Below are 20,804 nucleotides of genomic sequence, written 5' to 3'. Positions count from 1 at the left end.
GGGATATACAGGCTCAGAGGAGGAGTCCTGAGCAGCAACAGGTCAGGGAAAGCAGGTGGCTTTGGGATAAGCGGCTGGGTGTGTTTCTGGCAAGAGAGGAGAGGAAAGTGCACGAGAACCAGAGCCACAGAGAAACTGGAGTGTCATCGGCACAAGACAGTCCTTCCAGATACTCACTGCCATGCAACCAAGGGGACAGTATCAGTGAACACACCCACCCTGAGCAAAGCCCAGCTACAGTGTCAGAACCATTCAGACATTCGAAAAATCCACAGCGAGACGAGCTCGGCCGGTTCCGAGCAGCTGATGGATCTCACAACTTTGTCAAGTCGGGTCTTAAAGGATCCCAGTGATTCTGCCTTCTTAGTATGACTAAGTAACCCATCCCATCCCCTCACCGCTCTCTGTGTGAAGAAGAGTCTCCTTCAGCAACATGACTAGGTAACCCATCCCATCCCATCACTGCTCTCTGTGTGAAGAAGAGTCTCCTTCAACAACATGACTAGGTAACCCATCCCATCCCCTCACCACTCTCTGTGTGAAGAAGAGTCTCCTTCAGCAACATGACTAGGTAACCCATTCCATGCCCTCACCACTCTCTGTGTGAAGAAGAGTCTCCTTCAGCAACATGGCTAGGTAACCCATCCCATACCCTCACCACTCTCTGTGTGAAGAAGAGACTCCTTCAGCAACATGACTAGGTAACCCATCCCATCCCCTCACCACTCTCTGTGTGAAGAAGAGTCTCCTTCAACAACATGACTAGGTAACCCATCCCATCCCCTCACCACTCTCTGTGTGAAGAAGAGTCTCCTTCAACAACATGACTAGGTAACCCATCCCATCCCCTCACCACTCTCTGTGTGAAGAAGAGTCTCCTTCAGCAACATGACTAGGTAACCCATTCCATGCCCTCACCACTCTCTGTGTGAAGAAGAGTCTCCTTCAGCAACATGACTAGGTAACCCATCCCATCCCCTCACCACTCTCTGTGAAGAAATGTCTCCTTTCCTCTGTTCTGAGTCAATCTCCCCTTCATTTCTGCATGTAGCTGGCAGTGTTGTTTGATGCAATGCCGTGACGAATTCTCTCCTGTCTGTCAGATGAGATGAGGCTAAGGTTCTAAAGCCCTGAATGCAGATAAGCCTGGCTCTTGTGCCTAGTGGTTAAGCTGCTCGTTTGCGATGCGTGGGGATGCCGGTTTGCGCCCAGAGAGTGGAGAGGGTACGGAGTGGGTTGCCTGGGTTAATCTAGCCATGCTGCTGAATCACTGTGATGCTCAGTTACAACAGGCTCCCAGTGTACAGGTGTTTAAATGACAGCCCTAATGATATCACAGAGTCGCGGCACCAGGCGCTTTCCTCAGCTGCATTGTGGGATGCAGGTGGGGGCTCAGTCTGGGTGTGGCTCTGTCTGGGCATGCTGGCATTCAATCACCTGTTCATTATATAGATCTGTGGCTAGCCAGTAATTATACATCAAGCAGCATCACCCACACAGCAAGTGACTCTCAAAACACCAGAGCCCAAACGCTGATCTGCTTGACTCAGCCTCTTCTAGTTTCAATAACACTGATGAAGGCACTAGAGCCCAAACGCTGGTCTGCTTGACTCAGTCTCTTCTAGTTTCAATAACACTGATGAAGGCAACAGCAATCTTGTATAACTAATACAACCCCTATAAAGGTTTATAGCACAGTGACAGCACAGCACCGTGTGATACAGCACAGTGATAACAGCAGTGTTAACATAGCACAGTGTGCTAAAACACAGTGACAACAGCACAGTGTGATGCAGTGCAGCACAGTGACAACATAGTAAAGCACAGAGAGGTCTGGTAAAGCATAGGGAAGCATTGTAAAGCACAAAGAGGACTGGTAAAGCATAGGTTAGCATTGTAAAGCACAGAGAGGTCTGGTAAAGCATAGGGAAGCATTGTAAAGCACAGAGAGGTCTGGTAAAGCACAGGGAAGCATTGTAAAGCACAGAGAGGTCTGGTAAAGCATAGGGAAGCATTGTAAAGCACAGAGAGGTCTGGTAAAGCATAGGGAAGCATTGTAAAGCACAGAGAGGTCTGGTAAAGCACAGGGAAGCATTGTAAAGCACAGAGAGGTCTGGTAAAGCATAGGGAAGCATTGTAAAGCACAGAGAGGTCTGGTAAAGCATAGGGAAGCATTGTAAAGCACAGAGAGGTCTGGTAAAGCATAGGGAAGCATTGTAAAGCACAAAGAGGTCTGGTAAAGCATAGGTTAGCATTGTAAAGCACAGAGATGTCTAGTAATGCATAGAGAAGCATTGTAAAGGACAGAGAGGTCTGGTAAAGCATAGGGAAACATTGTAAAGCACAGAGAGGTCTGGCAAAGCATAGGGAAGCATTGTAAAGCACAGAGAGGTCTGGTAAAGCATAGGAAAGCATTGCAAAGCACAGAGAGGTGTGGTAAAGTGTGGTAGATGCACTGTAAAGCACAGAGAGGTCTGGTAAAGTGTGGTAGATGCAATGTAAACCAAAAGAAAAGCAAGGGGGTGAAAGTACAACATGACCGGCAGATTTCCTGTGCTAAACTCAGCTTGTATAAGAGAATGCGTTCCCAGTGTGTACAGAAAGCTATAAAACAACACATAAACACTGAAGTGCCAAAGAACAAGGTTCACAGGTGAACAGGTTTACTGCAGAGGGGAATTGAGCTCTCACTCGAGTCACGTTGAAACACTAAATAAAGTACATTCTTGCAAAACAGCGGCGTTGTTATGCGCTGATGTTGCGTAACAATGACGTACTTATAATTTGCAAAGTCACGAAACGCCGGCTAATTCTCGGGGTAAACAAGCCATACTGTTAACTTTGCATACATGCGTCCCTCTAAGATCCCCCGTTTAATTAAATTGCAATGGTTAAGAGTCACTCACACACACGGTCTGTCTAACTCTGCGTATTCCTGCTGTATTGTGAGCGGGGCGATACATTCCCTTAAATTAAAACATTCCTAAAACTTAATAATTAAGCCTCTCAGTAAAATAATAACTGTTTATTTCAACCTACAGAAGAGCCGTATTTAAAATCATTAAAAACGTGTATGACTCAAACTGACGGTGAAAACAGTGGATGGGTCACTGATAAGTGTTATTAAATATAACTAGCGAGGGAGCAGCCCACCCCGTTGATTTAGGTGCCGGTAATGCAGCGCCGCGCCCCTGGGTGGGCATTGCGCGCTACACTGCTAATGTAAGCGAATGGAACTGAACTCACTGGCTGTTTCACTGGTCAGGACACCCGTCTGATAAATTGCTAACGGGTGTTTTTCACGGTGTTGTTTCCAGGTGTGTGTGTGTGTTTATGGTTCAGTTTCCCTGTTACGGGATATGGTCGTCTGATTTTTACTGGTACCGAGCTATTCCAACAACGCTCACCCCCTCTAAAAACACAATGTTTATGTCGGAATACTCAACTACTCAATTAAAGAACGGGTACTTTTTACACATACGTTAACTGTGCGGTTAACAGTCGAGTACACGGGTTAAGTCTGTGTGTAATAAACAGTTCCTCTACATTAAAATGCAGCTTAGTGAAACGACAGAGGTGGCTGAAAACACAACGCAACAACAGCCGCCATTTCACCGTCTATCGTCGAGTGGCTGCGGGAGCCCCGCCCCAGAGCGGTGACGTCACGGGAGTATAAAGAGCCCGCCCCGCCCCGCCTCCAGGGCGGTGACGTCACGGGAGTATAAAGAGCCCGCCCGCCCCGCCTCCAGGGCGGTGACGTCACGGGAGTATAAAGAGCCCGCCCGCCCCGCCTCCAGGGCGGTGACGTCACGGGAGTATAAAGAGCCCGCCCCGCCTCCAGGGCGGTGACGTCACGGGAGTATAAAAAGCCCGCCCCGCCCCGCCCCGCCTCCAGGGCGGTGACGTCACGGGAGTATAAAGAGCCCGCCCCGCCCCGCCCCGCCTCCAGGGCGGTGACGTCACGGGAGTATAAAGAGCCCGCCGCGCCGCCGCCGCCGCTCACAAGCCAGCAGTCTCCGGTTCGAGTTCCTGCTTCAACAGTGATTGAACGGAACCCGCAGCCAGACCCTTTCGTTCATATTCACTGGGCTTTCCATTCCAGCTGTCTCTAATTTAGCATTATCACAGTCATTGAAAAAGCGTATTCCTTTCACAGCGCGTTTAAAAACGACAGCAGCGACATCTCCTCCCATCGTCGACGCTTGACTCCCACTCCAGGGCATTTCCACTCGGGTGAGTCCTCTGCTTTCTGTGTACCCGTGTGTGTAGAGAGTATATATAGATAGAGAGATTGGGTAGCTGGAGATTATCTATCTGTAGGTAGATATATATATGTGTGTGTGTGTAGAGATTATATATAGATAGAGAGATTGGGTAGCTGGAGATTATCTATCTGTAGGTAGATTATATGTGTGTGTATATATATGTATATATATATGTGTGTGTGTTATTGAGTTTAGGTAACTGTGTTTTATCGCTGTGGTAAACGCAGTCTGGTTTTGAGTATTTTCTAGTCGCGTTGTCGACCTCGTTGTAAACAGTCTAGTTTATTCATTTAAATCTCTGCGCTGCACACCTGGGTTGTCGGTACCAGATGCAGTAATTTATAAGACGATTAGTCGTTTTTTAATGTAATTCGTCACAAATATCCTTTTTGCGGTTCCGCACTGTCGTCTTTATCTCAAATTGACGAAGGCTGTGCTTCAGCGCCGCTGCAGTTCACTTGTGCCGGTTTACGATCACAGGGCTTATTAAACAGAAGCGTGTCAATGTCAGTTTTTCCGTGTTTTATTAGGATGCACATTCAGCAGCGCGGCTCTCTTCTGTAAGCGAGTCTCTGTTTGCGTCGTGAAAGTTACGCAACATCAGCCTGTAATGGAGTGTGTCTCTGAATCGCCGCGGATTTCATTCTCCGCTCAATCCGGCCTCATCGAGCCCAGAGTGAATTCATCCTCCATGACTAGCGATTATAAAGCTGCTTGAAAACCCGGTCGGGCGAGGCTCTCTCCCGGTGCTGCAGCGCTGTCTGCCCCGCACTACGAGTCTCCTTGCGCGTCTTGCCATTAATTCTAATGCGGGGTCTCCGGCAACACAAGTAGGCCCACAACATTTTACAATGCAACCCGGTTCGATTCATTTCAATATTCTCTGAAATTCTCATGTTGGTACTGCCCATTTTAATTAATCTTTCAACTTTGAGAAATGTTATCCAGCCGTTAAATGTAATTATGTGAGCAATTAACTTGACTCCTGCTTGTAACGCGAGATTGCCCAGGGGAGGATTCTTATCCAGGTTGTGTCTGCGCCCTCCCGAGTGTGAACGGGCGCTACAATGACAAGGCACAATGCGATCTGCTGTCACTTAAACCAGCTGCTCCAATTACTGGAACTAAACATGAAAGGGCTTAATAAACAAGTCTCATGACTTCCCCCTCCTGAAATTCCCCTCCCTGCAGCTGCTCCAGCTAACCTGTGTGTCTTTCTCTCTCTGCAGACAATGAGCTCCCAGGTCAGACACAACTTCCACCAGGACTGCGAGGCAGCCATCAACCGTCAGATCAACCTGGAGCTGTACGCCTCCTATGTGTACCTGTCCATGGTGAGAGACTGCGGGGGTCTGAGCGGCGGTGCAGGGAGGCTGCGGGGGTCTGAGCGGCGGTGCAGGGAGGCTGCGGGGGTCTGAGCGGCGGTGAGCGGCGGTGCAGGGAGGCTGCGGGGGTCTGAGCGGCGGTGCAGGGAGGCTGCGGGGGTCTGAGCGGCGGTGCAGGGAGGCTGCGGGGGTCTGAGCGGCGGTGCAGGGAGGCTGTGTGTTTGCATGTGTACATTTAGTTTTTAACCATCTCTCCTCCCCTTGCAGTCGTACTACTTCGACCGGGATGACGTGGCGCTGCATAACTTTGCCAAGTTCTTCAAGCACCAGTCCCACGAGGAGCGCGAGCACGCTGAGAAACTGATGACGCAGCAGAACCAGAGAGGGGGGCGCATCTTCCTGCAGGACATCCGGGTCAGTACTGCACGACCAGAACCACACATTCTCTTCCTTCACAGTTCAAATACTTTGCCAGTGCATTCCTGTCGGTGCTGACGGGAGGAAACGACTTGTTGCGTGGCAGTGTTCCCAGTCCCAGGTGCTCAGTTTGATTTAGCCGTGGCATTTAGGGAGCAAGCTCAGCTGTGTATTAACCTCATGGTCCAGGAACGGATCAAACCGATGTGCTGCGTGAGTCTTATTTCCCTCCCTGTTGAATAAACAATGGCTGTGTTTGGGCAAAGGGAGGTGTGTATCTGGGGATCAGTCTGTTAATTTCTCTCTCATGGCCCCACAGAAGCCGGACCGTGATGAGTGGGGCAGTGGTCTGGAGGCTCTGGAATGCGCTCTGCAGCTGGAGAAGAGTGTCAACCAGTCTCTGCTGGACATGCACAAGGTGGCGTCTGAGCGCAATGACCCTCACGTGAGTACCTGTCCTCTCCCTGCACTGTCCGTCGCGTCCACATGCGGCTCCAATCGGCCAGGGAAAACGCTGCAAAGAGCAGAGCCCGGTTTAGCTGTAGACTCTCCCTGAAACCCACTTGTAATCCAGTCTGATGTTCCTGTAGGTTTTGAGGAACCCTTGAGCTCGGGGATTAAGCTTGTAGGAGGGGCTGGAAGGAAAGGGATTTTGAGGGAGGATTAATCTTTTTTGAAAATCCACCATGAACGTTGTGGAATTCGGAGTGCTTTTTAATCTTCCCCCACTCGGACACAATCTCCTGGTTTTTATTGTATCGCGGAGAGCTTGGCAGATGGTTCGCATGCAGGATTCTTACTAAAGCAGTGATTCACACTGAAGTAATATCCTGCCTCTAGGCAAGACCATTTCATGTGAGTAGATTGAATACTAGTATTGCACTCCGCTAACCGGACAAATGTGATTGCTGCACCATTAAGTAATGGCATGCAGTGAAATCGTGTTCCATTCTATGTGGACTCCATACTGATACACACGCTCATTCCATGTGTGAGTGGAGTTCACCTCCAGGTCCCGTCCCTGCACTAACTGTCTCTGCCTCTCTGTAGATGTGTGACTTCATTGAGACTCACTACCTGGACGAGCAGGTCAAATCCATCAAGGAGCTGGGAGACTGGGTGACCAACCTGCGCCGCATGGGAGCGCCCCAGAACGGCATGGCAGAGTACCTGTTTGACAAGCACACCATGGGCTCTGGGCAGAGCTAGACCTGACTCCCAGCCTCCACACACCGGCCCCAAGCCAGCATGCATTGCGTCTACAGCATTATGTACCCTGAGATTGTTTTGTTCTGTAAAGCTGCGTGTGTGTGTTCCTCAATCTGTGGCTTCATAAGTGAGTGTTGTGCTTATATTTTAATAAAGAAAATTGACTCTTGTCTTCTGTATTAGCATGTTTTGACTGTGGTGGGGTTCTTGCTAAAGAAATCATGCAGACCCAGGGGGTTTGGGTCCGGTCTATGGACCTCGTGCTGTTGGCTGCAGTAGAGTTCCAGGGCCTGGCCTGTGTTTGCACAGGGTGGAGTGGGTTGCTTGTCCTGTAAATCAGACCTAGGTGTTCAAAGTTCGGAGCTGTGTTGTTATGGTCACCCCTGTTAGCCAATGAGATTGCTGCCTGTGTTATAAAGGTTATGTCTCGGTGATGTGGGATATGAGCTCTAAACCAGATCACGGTGAAACTAGCCATGTCAGTAACTACACTAGATAAATACAAATACTGCAGACTAAAAAATACATCTTTATTAGTGATATAACAAAACAGGGATGCATCTGTTAAATGATCATTAAATATATTTTGAATCACATTTTGGGTAAGTCATTAAAAGAGATGTTTCATTAATACTGGTGTCTACAAGGACAATTACCACAGAATAATCAAGTTTGTGAATTGAGGGGTAATCTGTATATTGCAGCCATTTCTACCAGTACAATATATGCCTCCAGCGGTCCCTGACACTGCATTTCCATGTTAATTTAGCCAACCCTCCTTGGCTGCCAGTCCGGACTGCCCCTGGTATTTTTCTGATCCTTCCCCAATGCAGGATGGGTGGAAGGCTGTCCCAACACTGACCAATCCAGTGATGAGTGGGCAGGAACACTGAACCAACACTGACCAATCCAGTGATGAGTGGGCGGGAACGCTGAACCAACACTGACCAATCCAGTGATGAGTGGGCGGGAACGCTGAACCAACACTGACCAATCCAGTGATGAGTGGGCGGGAACGCTGAACCAACACTGACCAATCCAGTGATGAGTGGGCGGGAACGCTGAACCAACACTGACCAATCCAGTGATGAACGGGTGGGAACGCTGAACCAACACTGACCAATCCAGTGATGAACGGGCGGGAACGCTGAACCAACACTGACCAATCCAGTGATGAACGGGCGGGAACGCTGAACCAACACTGACCAATCCAGTGATGAACAGGTGGGAACGCTGAACCAACACTGACCAATCCAGTGATGAACGGGCGGGAACGCTGAACCAACACTGACCAATCCAGTGATGAACGAGCGGGAACGCTGAATCCACCTCCAGGGTGCGCAGGGTTCTCTTTAATTTTCTCGCACATCCTTTTGGGTTTCTAAACAAACGAATGCAACCTTAGCCGCAAGGTATGATGGGAAAGAACCGCCAACATCCTTTGAAAAACTTGCATAACGTGTGACGTGAACTCTTGTCTGTCAAGGGGAGTGTGGGAGGAGCCCGGATCAGCTCGGAGTGGCGGTCATTCCGGTCTCCTGGAAACGAGGCATTATCTACAGGTGGAGTAGCTACCATAGTAACAGAAGCAGTGAATAAACCTAACAAAGGTTAAGGGAAAATGGATTTTAAAACCCGGGAAGGTCACTGGTCAGACTGGGACCTGGCAGAAGGGTCCTCTGGTTTGCACTGGGAGTGGAATGTGTTGACCAGCTTGCTGTCGTCATGGAGGTTATCACCCTGGCTGCAGGCCCCCCTCTCCCCAGGCGAGTTGGTCAGCAGCAGGTCCCCGCCAGTCAGAGAGACGCCAGAGTCATTTGGGAAGTAGGGCCCCCTGTAGCCGAGGTGCGGCTCTGTGGCGTTGAGCCCCCCTGCCCTGTCTCCCTGCTGCTGGGGGGAGGGGGTGCTGGAGGACTGGGGGGGAGAGGGGAAGCAGAACACGCCCCCCCCTGCACCTCCCCCCGGGGCGTGAGCCCCACTCGGGAAGGACAGACTCTCCAGAGCCAGGTTCTCCAGTGTGAGTCTGGGGTGCCGGCGAGCCATCAGACCCTTGGCCTGCTTCAGCTTGTTCCCCGCCTCGGAGAGAGCAGGAGGGGGTGGCTGAACCTCGAAGGAGAAGAGAGGGGGTTCGTCTGGGGGTCTGGGGTGAGAGGGGAGCTGAATCTGGATCGGGACTGCTGGTCGACCTGTCCCCCTGCTGACTCGTCATTCAGCCAGAGGGAAGGTGGGAGGGAGGAGTTGGGCAGGTGTGGGGGAGCCCCGAGCAGCCCCGAGCCACGCTCCCATTCCTGCCCTGTCCTGGGGGGCGCGCGCTGGGGCCCTCGCCGAGGGCAAGGGGGGAACACCATGGGCACAGAGTGGATGGGGGTCTGTGGGCAGCTGTAGAAGCCCGGCCGGCCGTGGAAGGGGACAGAGGTGAAAGCGAAATCGAGGTCTCGGTCTCTGTCGGGGTCCAGGCTGTCGTGTTCCCCCTGCTGCAGCCATGAGAGGCCGGGGTTGTAGGGTTTGGGGTACGGGGACAGCGAGGGGTGTGTGTACAGGGGGAAGCAGTTGTTCGAGGAACCCCCCCCACGCCTCCTCAGCAGGTTGAACCGGGAGCCGGAGCGAGTGAAGGAGGCAGTCTGCAGACCCAGGAGCCGGCTCAGGTTTCCCAGTAGAGGGGTGGAGTGGTTCACCTCTACGTCCTCTTTGATCTGCTCCAGGGGCTGGATCTCCATCTCCTCCTTCTGCATGCTGAGGGGAGGGGAGTTTATTTTTTATGAAAAACTTGAATAGTGTAGTATGGTATTGTGTAATGTTGTGTAGTATTTCAGTATTGAGTGGGTCTGTGTGTATTGTGGTGCTGTGTGTTGTGTTGTGGTATTGTCTTAAGAACATAAGAACATAAGAAAGTTTACAAACGAGAGGAGGCCATTCGGCCCATCTTGCTCGTTTGGTTGTTAGTAGCTTATTGATCCCAAAATCTCATCAAGCAGCTTCTTGAAGGATCCCAGGGTGTCAGCTTCAACAACATTACTGGGGAGTTGATTCCAGACCCTCACAATTCTCTGTGTAAAAAAGTGTCTCCTATTTTCTGTTCTGAATGCCCCTTTTTCTAAACTCCATTTGTGACCCCTGGTCCTTGTTTCTTTTTTCAGGCTGAAAAAGTCCCTTGGGTCGACACTGTCAATACCTTTTAGAATTTTGAATGCTTGAATTAGGTCGCCACGTAGTCTTCTTTGTTCAAGACTGAACAGATTCAATTCTTTTAGCCTGTCTGCATATGACATGCCTTTTAAGCCCGGAATAATTCTGGTCGCTCTTCTTTGCACTCTTTCTAGAGCAGCAATATCTTTTTTATAGCGAGGTGACCAGAACTGCACACAATATTCAAGATGAGGTCTTACAAGTGCATTGTACAGTTTTAACATTACTTCCCTTGATTTAAATTCAACACTTTTCACAATGTATCCGAGTATCTTGTTAGCCTTTTTTATAGCTTCCCCACATTGCCTAGATGAAGACATTTCTGAGTCAACAAAAACTCCTAGGTCTTTTTCATAGATTCCTTCTCCAATTTCAATATCTCCCATATGATATTTATAATGTACATTTTTATTTCCTGCGTGCAGTACCTTACACTTTTCTCTATTAAATGTCATTTGCCATGTATCTGCCCAGTTCTGAATCTTGTCTAGATCATTTTGAATGACCTTTGCTGCTGCAACAGTGTTTGCCACTCCTTGTGTGGTACAGTGCAGTACCGCAGTCTTGTGTGATACAGTGCAGTGCTGTGCTGGATGTATTGTGCTGTGTATATTGTGCAGTGCTGTGCTGTGTATATTGTGCAGTGCTGTGCTATGTATATTGTGCTGTGCTGTGTATCTTGTGCAGTGCTGTGCTGTGTATATTGTGCTGTGCAGTGCTGTGTATATTGTGCTGTGCTGTGTATCTTGTGCAGTGCTGTGTATATTGTGCTGTGCTGTGTATCTTGTGCAGTGCTGTGCTGTGTATATTGTTGTGCTGTGCTGTGTATATTGTGCTGTGCTGTGTATATTGTGCTGTGCTGTGTATATTGTGCAGTGCTGTGCTGTGTATATTGTGCAGTGCTGTGTATATTGTGCAGTGCTGTGTAGATTGTGCTGTGATGTGTATATTGTGCAGTGCTGTGCTGTGTATATGGTGCAGTGCTGTGCTGTGTAGATTGTGCTGTGCTGTGTATATTGTATAGTGCTGTGCTGTGTATATTGTGCTGTGCTGTGTATATTGTGCAGTGCTGTGCTGTGTATATTGTGCAGTGCTGTGTATATTGTTGTGCTGTGCTGTGTATATTGTGCTGTGCTGTGTATATTGTGCAGTGCTGTGCTGTGTATATTGTGCAGTGCTGTGTAGATTGTGCTGTGCTGTGTAGATTGTGCTGTGCTGTGCTGTGTAGATTGTGCTGTGCTGTGTATATTGTGCAGTGCTGTGCTGTGTAGATTGTGCTGTGCTGTGTATATGGTGCAGTGCTGTGCTGTGTAGATTGTGCTGTGCTGTGTACATTTGTGCTGTGCTGTGTATATGGTGCAGTGCTGTGCTGTGTAGATTGTGCTGTGCTGTGCTATGTATATTGTGCTGTGCTGTGTATATTGTGCTGTGCTGTGTATATGGTGCAGTGCTGTGCTGTGTATATTGTGCTGTGCTGTGTATATTGTGCAGTGCTGTGCTGTGTAGATTGTGCTGTGCTGTGTATATTGTGCAGTGCTGTGCTGTGTAGATTGTGCTGTGCTGTGTATATTGTGCAGTGCTGTGCTGTGTAGATTGTGCTGTGCTGTGTATATTGTGCTGTGCTGTGTATATTGTGCAGTGCTGTGCTGTGTATATTGTGCTGTGCTGTGTATATTGTGCAGTGCTGTGCTGTGTAGATTGTGCTGTGCTGTGTATATTGTGCTGTGCTGTGTAGATTGTTGTGCTGTGCTGTGTAGATTGTGCTGTGCTGTGTATATGGTGCAGTGCTGTGCTGTGTAGATTGTGCTGTGCTGTGTATATTGTGCTGTGCTGTGTATATTGTGCAGTGCTGTGCTGTGTAGATTGTGCTGTGCTGTGTATATTGTGCAGTGCTGTGCTGTGTAGATTGTGCTGTGCTGTGTATATGGTGCAGTGCTGTGCTGTGTAGATTGTGCTGTGCTGTGTATATTGTGCTGTGCTGTGTACATTGTGCAGTGCTGTGCTGTGTAGATTGTGCTGTGCTGTGTATATGGTGCAGTGCTGTGCTGTGTAGATTGTGCTGTGCTGTGTACATTGTGCAGTGCTGTGCTGTGTATATGGTGCAGTGCTGTGCTGTGTAGATTGTGCTGTGCTGTGTATATTGTGCAGTGCTGTGCTGTGTAGATTGTGCTGTGCTGTGTATATGGTGCTGTGCTGTGCTGTGTAGATTGTGCTGTGCTGTGTATATGGTGCAGTGCTGTGCTGTGTAGATTGTACACACCTGATGTCGAAGGTGGAACCCATGAAGGAGTGGATCCGGTACTCTACAGTGGCCGAGGTGTAGGGGGGCTGCGGGTCACAGTCGTTCCAATAGAGATCCCTCTCCAGAGTCGGCAGATTATTATACATCTCATCCACTGACAAGAGAGAGATCTGAGAGAGAGGGACAGGCTATCATACATCTCATCCACTGACAAGAGAGAGATCTGAGAGAGAGGGACAGGCTATCATACATCTCATCCACTGACAAGAGAGAGATCTGAGAGAGAGGGACAGGCTATCATACATCTCATCCACTGACAAGAGAGAGATCTGAGAGAGAGGGACAGGCTATCATACATCTCATCCACTGACAAGAGAGAGATCTGAGAGAGAGGGACATGCTATCATACATCTCATCCACTGACAAGAGAGAGATCTGAGAGAGAGGGACAGGCTATCATACATCTCATCCACTGACAAGAGAGAGATCTGAGAGAGAGGGACAGGCTATCATACATCTCATCCACTGACAAGAGAGAGATCTGAGAGAGAGGGACAGGCTATCATACATCTCATCCACTGACAAGAGAGAGATCTGAGAGAGAGGGACAGGCTATCATACATCTCATCCACTGACAAGAGAGAGATCTGAGAGAGAGGGACAGGCTATCATACATCTCATCCACTGACAAGAGAGAGATCTGAGAGAGAGGGACATGCTATCATACATCTCATCCACTGACAAGAGAGAGATCTGAGAGAGAGGGACAGGCTATCATACATCTCATCCACTGACAAGAGAGAGATCTGAGAGAGAGGGACAGGCTATCATACATCTCATCCACTGACAAGAGAGAGATCTGAGAGAGAGGGACAGGCTATCATACATCTCATCCACTGACAAGAGAGAGATCTGAGAGAGAGGGACAGGCTATCATACATCTCATCCACTGACAAGAGAGAGATCTGAGAGAGAGGGACAGGCTATCATACATCTCATCCACTGACAAGAGAGAGATCTGAGAGAGAGGGACAGGCTATCATACATCTCATCCACTGACAAGAAAGAGATCTTAGAGAGAGGGACGGGCTATCATACATCTCATCCACTGACAAGAGAGAGATCTGAGAGAGAGGGACAGGCTATCATACATCTCATCCACTGACAAGAGAGAGATCTTAGAGAGAGGGACGGGCTATCATACATCTCATCCACTGACAAGAGAGAGATCTGAGAGAGAGGGACAGGCTATCATACATCTCATCCACTGACGAGAGAGAGAGATCTGAGAGAGAGGGACAGGCTATCATACATCTCATCCACTGACAAGAGAGAGATCTGAGAGAGAGGGACAGGCTATCATACATCTCATCCACTGACAAGAGAGAGATCTGAGAGAGAGGGACAGGCTATCATACATCTCATCCACTGACGAGAGAGAGAGATCTGAGAGAGAGGGACAGGCTATCATACATCTCATCCACTGACGAAAGAGAGAGATCTGAGAGAGAGGGACAGGCTATCATACATCTCATCCACTGACAAGAGAGAGAGGAGGGGAGGGAGAGAGAAAAGACAGAGGGAGAGAGGAGGGGGAGGGAGGGAGAGAGAGAAGGAAGGGGAGGGAGAGAGGGTTACATTTATTTCAATCAGGTTAATACAGAAGGCCCTTGAGGTTCCTGGACTGCAGTTTCCTGCTGACCTCTCACCTGCAGGTTCCTGTCCACGAACCAGTTTGACTCGAAGTCGTCATCATCCTCGCCAAAGGGGTTAATCAGCTGCTCAGCCACCTGGGATAGCAAACACCCCCAGCGCGGCACGTGATCACATGATCAACAACAACAACAACGACAGAAACACTGTAGAGGATACAGGACAGGGTGCTGCATGATACAGCCTGGACTGACACGCTGCTGTGACAAAGCCTGGACTGACACGCTGCTGTGACACAGCCTGGACTGACACACTGCTGTGACACAGCCTGGACTGACACACTGCTGTGACACGCTGCTGTGACACAGCCTGGACTGACACACTGCTGTGACACAGCCTGGACTGACACACTGCTGTGACACGCTGTTGTGACACAGCCTGGACTGACACACTGCTGTGACACAGCCTGGACTGACACACTGCTGTGACACGTTGCTGTGACACAGCCTGGACTGACACGCTGCTGTGACACGCTGCTGTGACACAGCCTGGACTGACACACTGCTGTGACACACTGCTGTGACACAGCCTGGACTGACACGCTGCTGTGACACGCTGCTGTGACACAATCTGGACTGACACACTGCTGTGACACAGCCTGGACTGACACACTGCTGTGACATGCTGCTGTGACACAGCCTGGACTGACACACTGCTGTGACACAGCCTGGACTGACACACTGCTGTGACACGCTGCTGTGACACAGCCTGGACTGACACACTGCTGTGACATGCTCCTACGACACAGCCTGGACTGACACACTGCTGTGACACACTGCTGTGACACAGCCTGGACTGACACACTGCTGTGACACAGCCTGGACTGACACACTGCTGTGACACGCTGCTGTGACACAGCCTGGACTGACACACTGCTGTGACACGCTGCTGTGACACAGCCTGGACTGACACACTGCTGTGACACAGCCTGGACTGACACACTGCTGTGACACGCTGTTGTGACACAGCCTGGACTGACACGCTGCTGTGACACGCTGCTGTGACACAGCCTGGACTGACACACTGCTGTGACACAGCCTGGACTGACACACTGCTGTGACACGCTGCTGTGACACAGCCTGGACTGACACGCTGCTGTGACACGCTGCTGTGACACAGCCTGGACTGACACACTGCTGTGACACAGCCTGGACTGACACACTGCTGTGACACGCTGCTGTGACACAGCCTGGACTGACACACTGCTGTGACACAGCCTGGAGTGACACACTGCTGTGACACAGCCTGGACTGACACACTGCTGTGACACTGGACTGCTGCTGTGACACAGCCTGGACTGACACACTGCTGTGACACAGCCTGGACTGTCACACTGCTGTGACACAGCCTGGACTGACACACTGCTGTGACACAGCCTGGACTGACACACTGCTGTGACACAGCATGGACTAACACACTGATGTGACACGCTGCTGTGACACAGCCTGGACTGACACACTGCTGTGACACGCTGCTGTGACACAGCCTGGACTGACACACTGCTGTGACACAGCCTGGACTGACACACTGCTGTGACACAGCCTGGACTGACACACTGCTGTGACACGCTGCTGTGACACAGCCTGGACTGACACACTGCTGTGACACAGCCTGGACTGACACACTGCTGTGACACGCTGCTGTGACACAGCCTGGACTGACACACTGCTGTGACACTGCTGTGACACAGCCTGGACTGACACACTGCTGTGACACGCTGCTGTGACACAGCCTGGACTGACACACTGCTGTGACACAGCCTGGACTGACACACTGCTGTGACACAGCCTGGACTGGCACACTGTTGTGACACGCTGCTGTTCAGTGAGGGAGTCGGTATTATTCTCATGATTAGTATTAGCACTGCACTGTGAGAGGATGAGAGCAGGGACCTGTGTTACTGCTGAAGGAAGCCCTGACGCCACTCACCTTGAGCCAGCCCAGGTAGAAGAAGAACTGCAGCAGGGTGAAGACGGGGATGTAGAGGTCGAGGTCATGGTCGGGGTACCCCTGCGCGGGGTCCAGGAACTGCCGACCAATCAGACAGGCCAGCAGGAAGCTATACACAGCAACCGTCACCACCTAGCAACAGAACACAGCAACTCAGTCACCGCCTAGCAACAGAACACATTAACTCAGTTACCAGCTAGCAACAGAACACAGCAACCCAGTCACCGCCTAGCAACAGAACACAGCAACCCAGTCACCACCTAGCAACAGAACACAGCAACCCAGTCACCGCCTAGCAACAGAACACAGCAACCATCACCACCTAGCAACAGAACACAGCAACTCAGTCACCGCCTAGCAACAGAACACATCAACTCAGTTACCAGCTAGCAACAGAACACAGCAACCTAGTCACCGCCTAGCAACAGAACACAGCAACCGTCACCACCTAGCAACAGAACACAGCAACTCAGTCACCGCCTAGCAACAGAACACATCAACTCAGTTACCAGCTAGCAACAGAACACAGCAACCCAGTCACCGCCTAGCAACAGAACACAGCAACCGTCACCACCTAGCAACAGAACACAGCAACTCAGTCACTGCCTAGCAACAGAACACATCAACTCAGTTAACAGCTAGCAACAGAACACAGCAACCCAGTCACCGCCTAGCAACAGAACACAGCAACCCAGTCACCGCCTAGCAACAGAACACAGCAACCCAGTCACCACCTAGCAACAGAACATAGCAATTCCGTCACTAGCTAGCAACAGAGCACAGCAACTCAGTCACCACCTAGCAACAGAACACAACAACCGTCACCACCTAGCAACAATAAACAGCAACTGTCACCACTTAGCAAACTAACCCCTTACCTGTGTGACCCTAACCCCTTACCATTGTAACCCTAACCCCTTACCTATGTAACCCTAACCCCTTACCTGTGTGACCCTAACCCCTTACCTGTGTGACCCTAACCCCTTACCATTGTGACCCTAACCCCTTACCTGTGTGACCCTAACCCCTTACCATTGTGACCCTAACCCCTTACCTATGTAACCCTAACCCCTTACCTGTGTGACCCTAACCCCTTACCTGTGTGACCCTAACCCCTTACCATTGTGACCCTAACCCCTTACCTGTGTGACCCTAACCCCTTACCATTGTGACCCTAACCCCTTACCTATGTAACCCTAACCCCTTACCTGTGTGACCCTAACCCCTTACCTGTGTGACCCTAACCCCTTACCTGTGTGACCCTAACCCCTTACCTGTGTGACCCTAACCCCTTACCATTGTGACCCTAACCCCTTACCTGTGTAACCCTAACCCCTTACCTGTGTGACCCTAACCCCTTACCTGTGTGACCCTAACCCCTTACCTGTGTAACCCTAACCCCTTACCTGTGTGACCCTAACCCCTTACCTGTGTAACCCTAATCCCTTACCTGTGTGACCCTAACCCCTTACCTGTGTGACCCTAACCCCTTACCTGTGTAACCCTAACCCCTTACCTGTGTGACCCTAACCCCTTACCTGTGTAACCCTAACCCCTTACCTGTGTGTAAACCAGGGGAACGCTGATCCAGTCGTAGCTATACAGAGTCCCACAGCACTGCCGTAAGGTATTCATCTCCTAAAGACAGAGTGGGACAGGGAAGGGACAATTGCAGGATACACTATAGGAGAGCACAGTTGGTGTACTGGAGGAGTGACTCAGGAAAAATAAACGAGAGGAACGCTGTATGTAAACCCAACAGGCAGAGAGAGTGTCAGAATGGAGCTCTCGATGCACAGGAGCCATGCTGCGACAGAGAGCAGGATACACTAGAGATACTGATACACGGTACTGGAAGAGTGACTGCAGGATACACTATAGGAGAGCACAGTGTGTACTGGAGGAGTGATTGCAGGATACACTATAGGAGAGCACAGTGTGTACTGGAGGAGTGATTGCAGGAGGAGTGATTGCAGGATACACTATAGGAGAGCACAGTGTGTACTGGAGGAGTGATTGCAGGATACACTATAGGAGAGCACAGCGTGTACCGGAGGAGTGATTGCAGGATACACTATAGGAGAGCACAGTGTGTACTGGAGGAGTGATTGCAGGATACACTATAGGAGAGCACAGTGTGTACTGGAGGAGTGATTGCAGGATACACTATAGGAGAGCACAGTGTGTACTGGAGGAGTGATTGAAGGATACACTATAGGAGAGCACAGTGTGTACTGGAGGAGTGATTGCAGGATACACTATAGGAGAGCACAGTGTGTACTGGAGGAGTGATTGCAGGATACACTATAGGAGAGCACAGTGTGTACTGGAGGAGTGATTGCAGGATACACTATAGGAGAGCACAGTGTGTACTGGAGGAGTGATTGCAGGATACACTATAGGAGAGCACAGTGTGTACTGGAGGAGTGATTGCAGGATACACTATAGGAGAGCACAGTGTGTACTGGAGGAGTGATTGCAGGATACACTATAGGAGAGCACAGTGTGTACTGGAGGAGTGATTGCAGGATACACTATAGGAGAGCACAGTGTGTACTGGAGGAGTGATTGCAGGATACACTATAGGAGAGCACAGTGTGTACTGGAGGAGTGATTGCAGGATACACTATAGGAGAGCACAGTGTGTACTGGAGGAGTGATTGCAGGATACACTATAGGAGAGCACAGTGTGTACTGGAGGAGTGATTGCAGGATACACTATAGGAGAGCACAGTGTGTACTGGAGGAGTGATTGCAGGATACACTATAGGAGAGCACAGTGTGTACTGGAGGAGTGATTGCAGGATACACTATAGGAGAGCACAGTGTGTACTGGAGGAGTGATTGCAGGATACACTATAGGAGAGCACAGTGTGTACTGGAGGAGTGATTGCAGGATACACTATAGGAGAGCACAGTGTGTACTGGAGGAGTGATTGCAGGATACACTATAGGAGAGCACAGTGTGTACTGGAGGAGTGATTGCAGGATACACTATAGGAGAGCACAGTGTGTACTGGAGGAGTGATTGCAGGATACACTATAGGAGAGCACAGTGTGTACTGGAGGAGTGATTGCAGGATACACTATAGGAGAGCACAGTGTGTACTGGAGGAGTGATTGCAGGATACACTATAGGAGAGCACAGTGTGTACTGGAGGAGTGATTGCAGGATACACTATAGGAGAGCACAGTGTGTACTGGAGGAGTGATTGCAGGATACACTATAGGAGAGCACAGTGTGTACTGGAGGAGTGATTGCAGGATACACTATAGGAGAGCACAGTGTGTACTGGAGGAGTGATTGAAGGATACACTATAGGAGAGCACAGTGTGTACTGGAGGAGTGATTGCAGGATACACTATAGGAGAGCACAGTGTGTACTGGAGGAGTGATTGCAGGATACACTATAGGAGAGCACAGTGTGTACTGGAGGAGTGATTGCAGGATACACTATAGGAGAGCACAGTGTGTACTGGAGGAGTGATTGAAGGATACACTATAGGAGAGCACAGTGTTCACTGGAGGAGTGATTGCAGGATGGAAATGAGGCTGAGACTCACGTTGAGTATGGCCTGCAGCACCACGTCGTTGTCGATGCGCCCCTCTCGCCTGGCCTGCACAGCCAGGCTGGTGAACCACACGCAGGGGACCCAGAACTTGTTGTGTCCGACCACTTGGGGTTTCTCCCCGGTCTCCGAGAACTTGCCGAACACGAGGAAACCTGGAGGGGGAGGGGGAGGGGAAGGGGGATGGGGGAGGGGAGAATCAGCCATGTCAGTCACCCAGCAGATCACAATCCAGCAAGAAGAATCCAGCAGTCCTGTCAGTGGTGCAGCACCCCCTACCTGCCCTCACAACGTGTTCCATGGTGGGGAAGCGCTTGTAGACAGCGGTGCTCACGGAGCGCAGGATCAACACGCTCGCCATGTTGGCGTAGCGCACCAGAGTGCGACGCAGCAGCCTGCCACGCTCGTCTGCTCCCTGCACATGACACGAGACCAGGCTGCTGAGCCTGTCCGGCCAGGGGATGCTCTCGTACTGACTCCACCAGCGAGAGACCACCACAGAGACATAGAAACCTGGGGAGAGAGAGCGAGAGAGAGACAGTCACTGCACACTGACTCCACCAGCGAGAGACCTCCACAGAGACATAGAAACCTGGGGAGAGAGACATTCACTGCACACTGACTCCACCAGCAAGAGACCACCACAGAGACATAGAAACCGGGGAGAGAGCAGAGAGAGAGAGAGAGAGAGAGAGAGAGAGAGAGAGAGAGAGAGAGAGAGAGATAGAGACAGTCACTGCACACTGACTCCACCAGCGAGAGACCACCACAGAGACATAGAAACCTGGGAGAGAGAGACAGTCACTGCACACTGACTCCACCAGCAAGAGACCACCACAGAGAGAGAGAGAACCTGGGCAGAGAGAGATAGAGACAGTCACTGCACACTGACAGAACCCGAGGGGACAGAGAGAGAGAGAGAGAGAG

The 20,804-nt window shown here is 50.4% G+C and overlaps 2 protein-coding genes across 2 annotated transcripts in view; one reads left to right on the top strand and one right to left on the bottom strand.

The window, feature by feature from the left end:
* Positions 1-3,989: 3,989 nt before the first annotated feature.
* On the top strand, positions 3,990-7,385 carry LOC121294673 (ferritin, heavy subunit). Its single transcript, XM_041218638.1, has 5 exons — positions 3,990-4,233; positions 5,495-5,599; positions 5,858-6,004; positions 6,327-6,452; positions 7,058-7,385. Exons 2-5 carry the CDS (start codon positions 5,498-5,500, stop codon positions 7,214-7,216), a joined length of 534 nt encoding a protein of 177 aa, XP_041074572.1. The 5' UTR covers positions 3,990-4,233; positions 5,495-5,497; the 3' UTR covers positions 7,217-7,385.
* A 1,891-nt stretch (positions 7,386-9,276) lies between these two features.
* The window catches only part of best1 (bestrophin 1), a 15,244-nt gene continuing 3,716 nt past the window's right edge, over positions 9,277-20,804 (bottom strand). The window contains exons 3-9 of the mRNA XM_041218637.1: positions 20,157-20,390; positions 19,872-20,032; positions 17,868-17,945; positions 16,287-16,439; positions 14,354-14,434; positions 12,663-12,814; positions 9,277-9,949 (exon numbers count right to left, since the gene is read on the bottom strand). Of these exons, the coding sequence (XP_041074571.1) occupies positions 9,277-9,949; positions 12,663-12,814; positions 14,354-14,434; positions 16,287-16,439; positions 17,868-17,945; positions 19,872-20,032; positions 20,157-20,390 (1,532 nt within the window). The remainder of the gene's footprint in view (positions 9,950-12,662; positions 12,815-14,353; positions 14,435-16,286; positions 16,440-17,867; positions 17,946-19,871; positions 20,033-20,156; positions 20,391-20,804) is intronic.

This window comes from Polyodon spathula, chromosome 19 (genome assembly GCF_017654505.1).
Source record: "Polyodon spathula isolate WHYD16114869_AA chromosome 19, ASM1765450v1, whole genome shotgun sequence".
Lineage (NCBI taxonomy): Eukaryota > Metazoa > Chordata > Actinopteri > Acipenseriformes > Polyodontidae > Polyodon > Polyodon spathula.
Note: the sequence above shows the minus strand (reverse complement) of the source record. Positions and strands in the feature narration are given on the sequence as shown.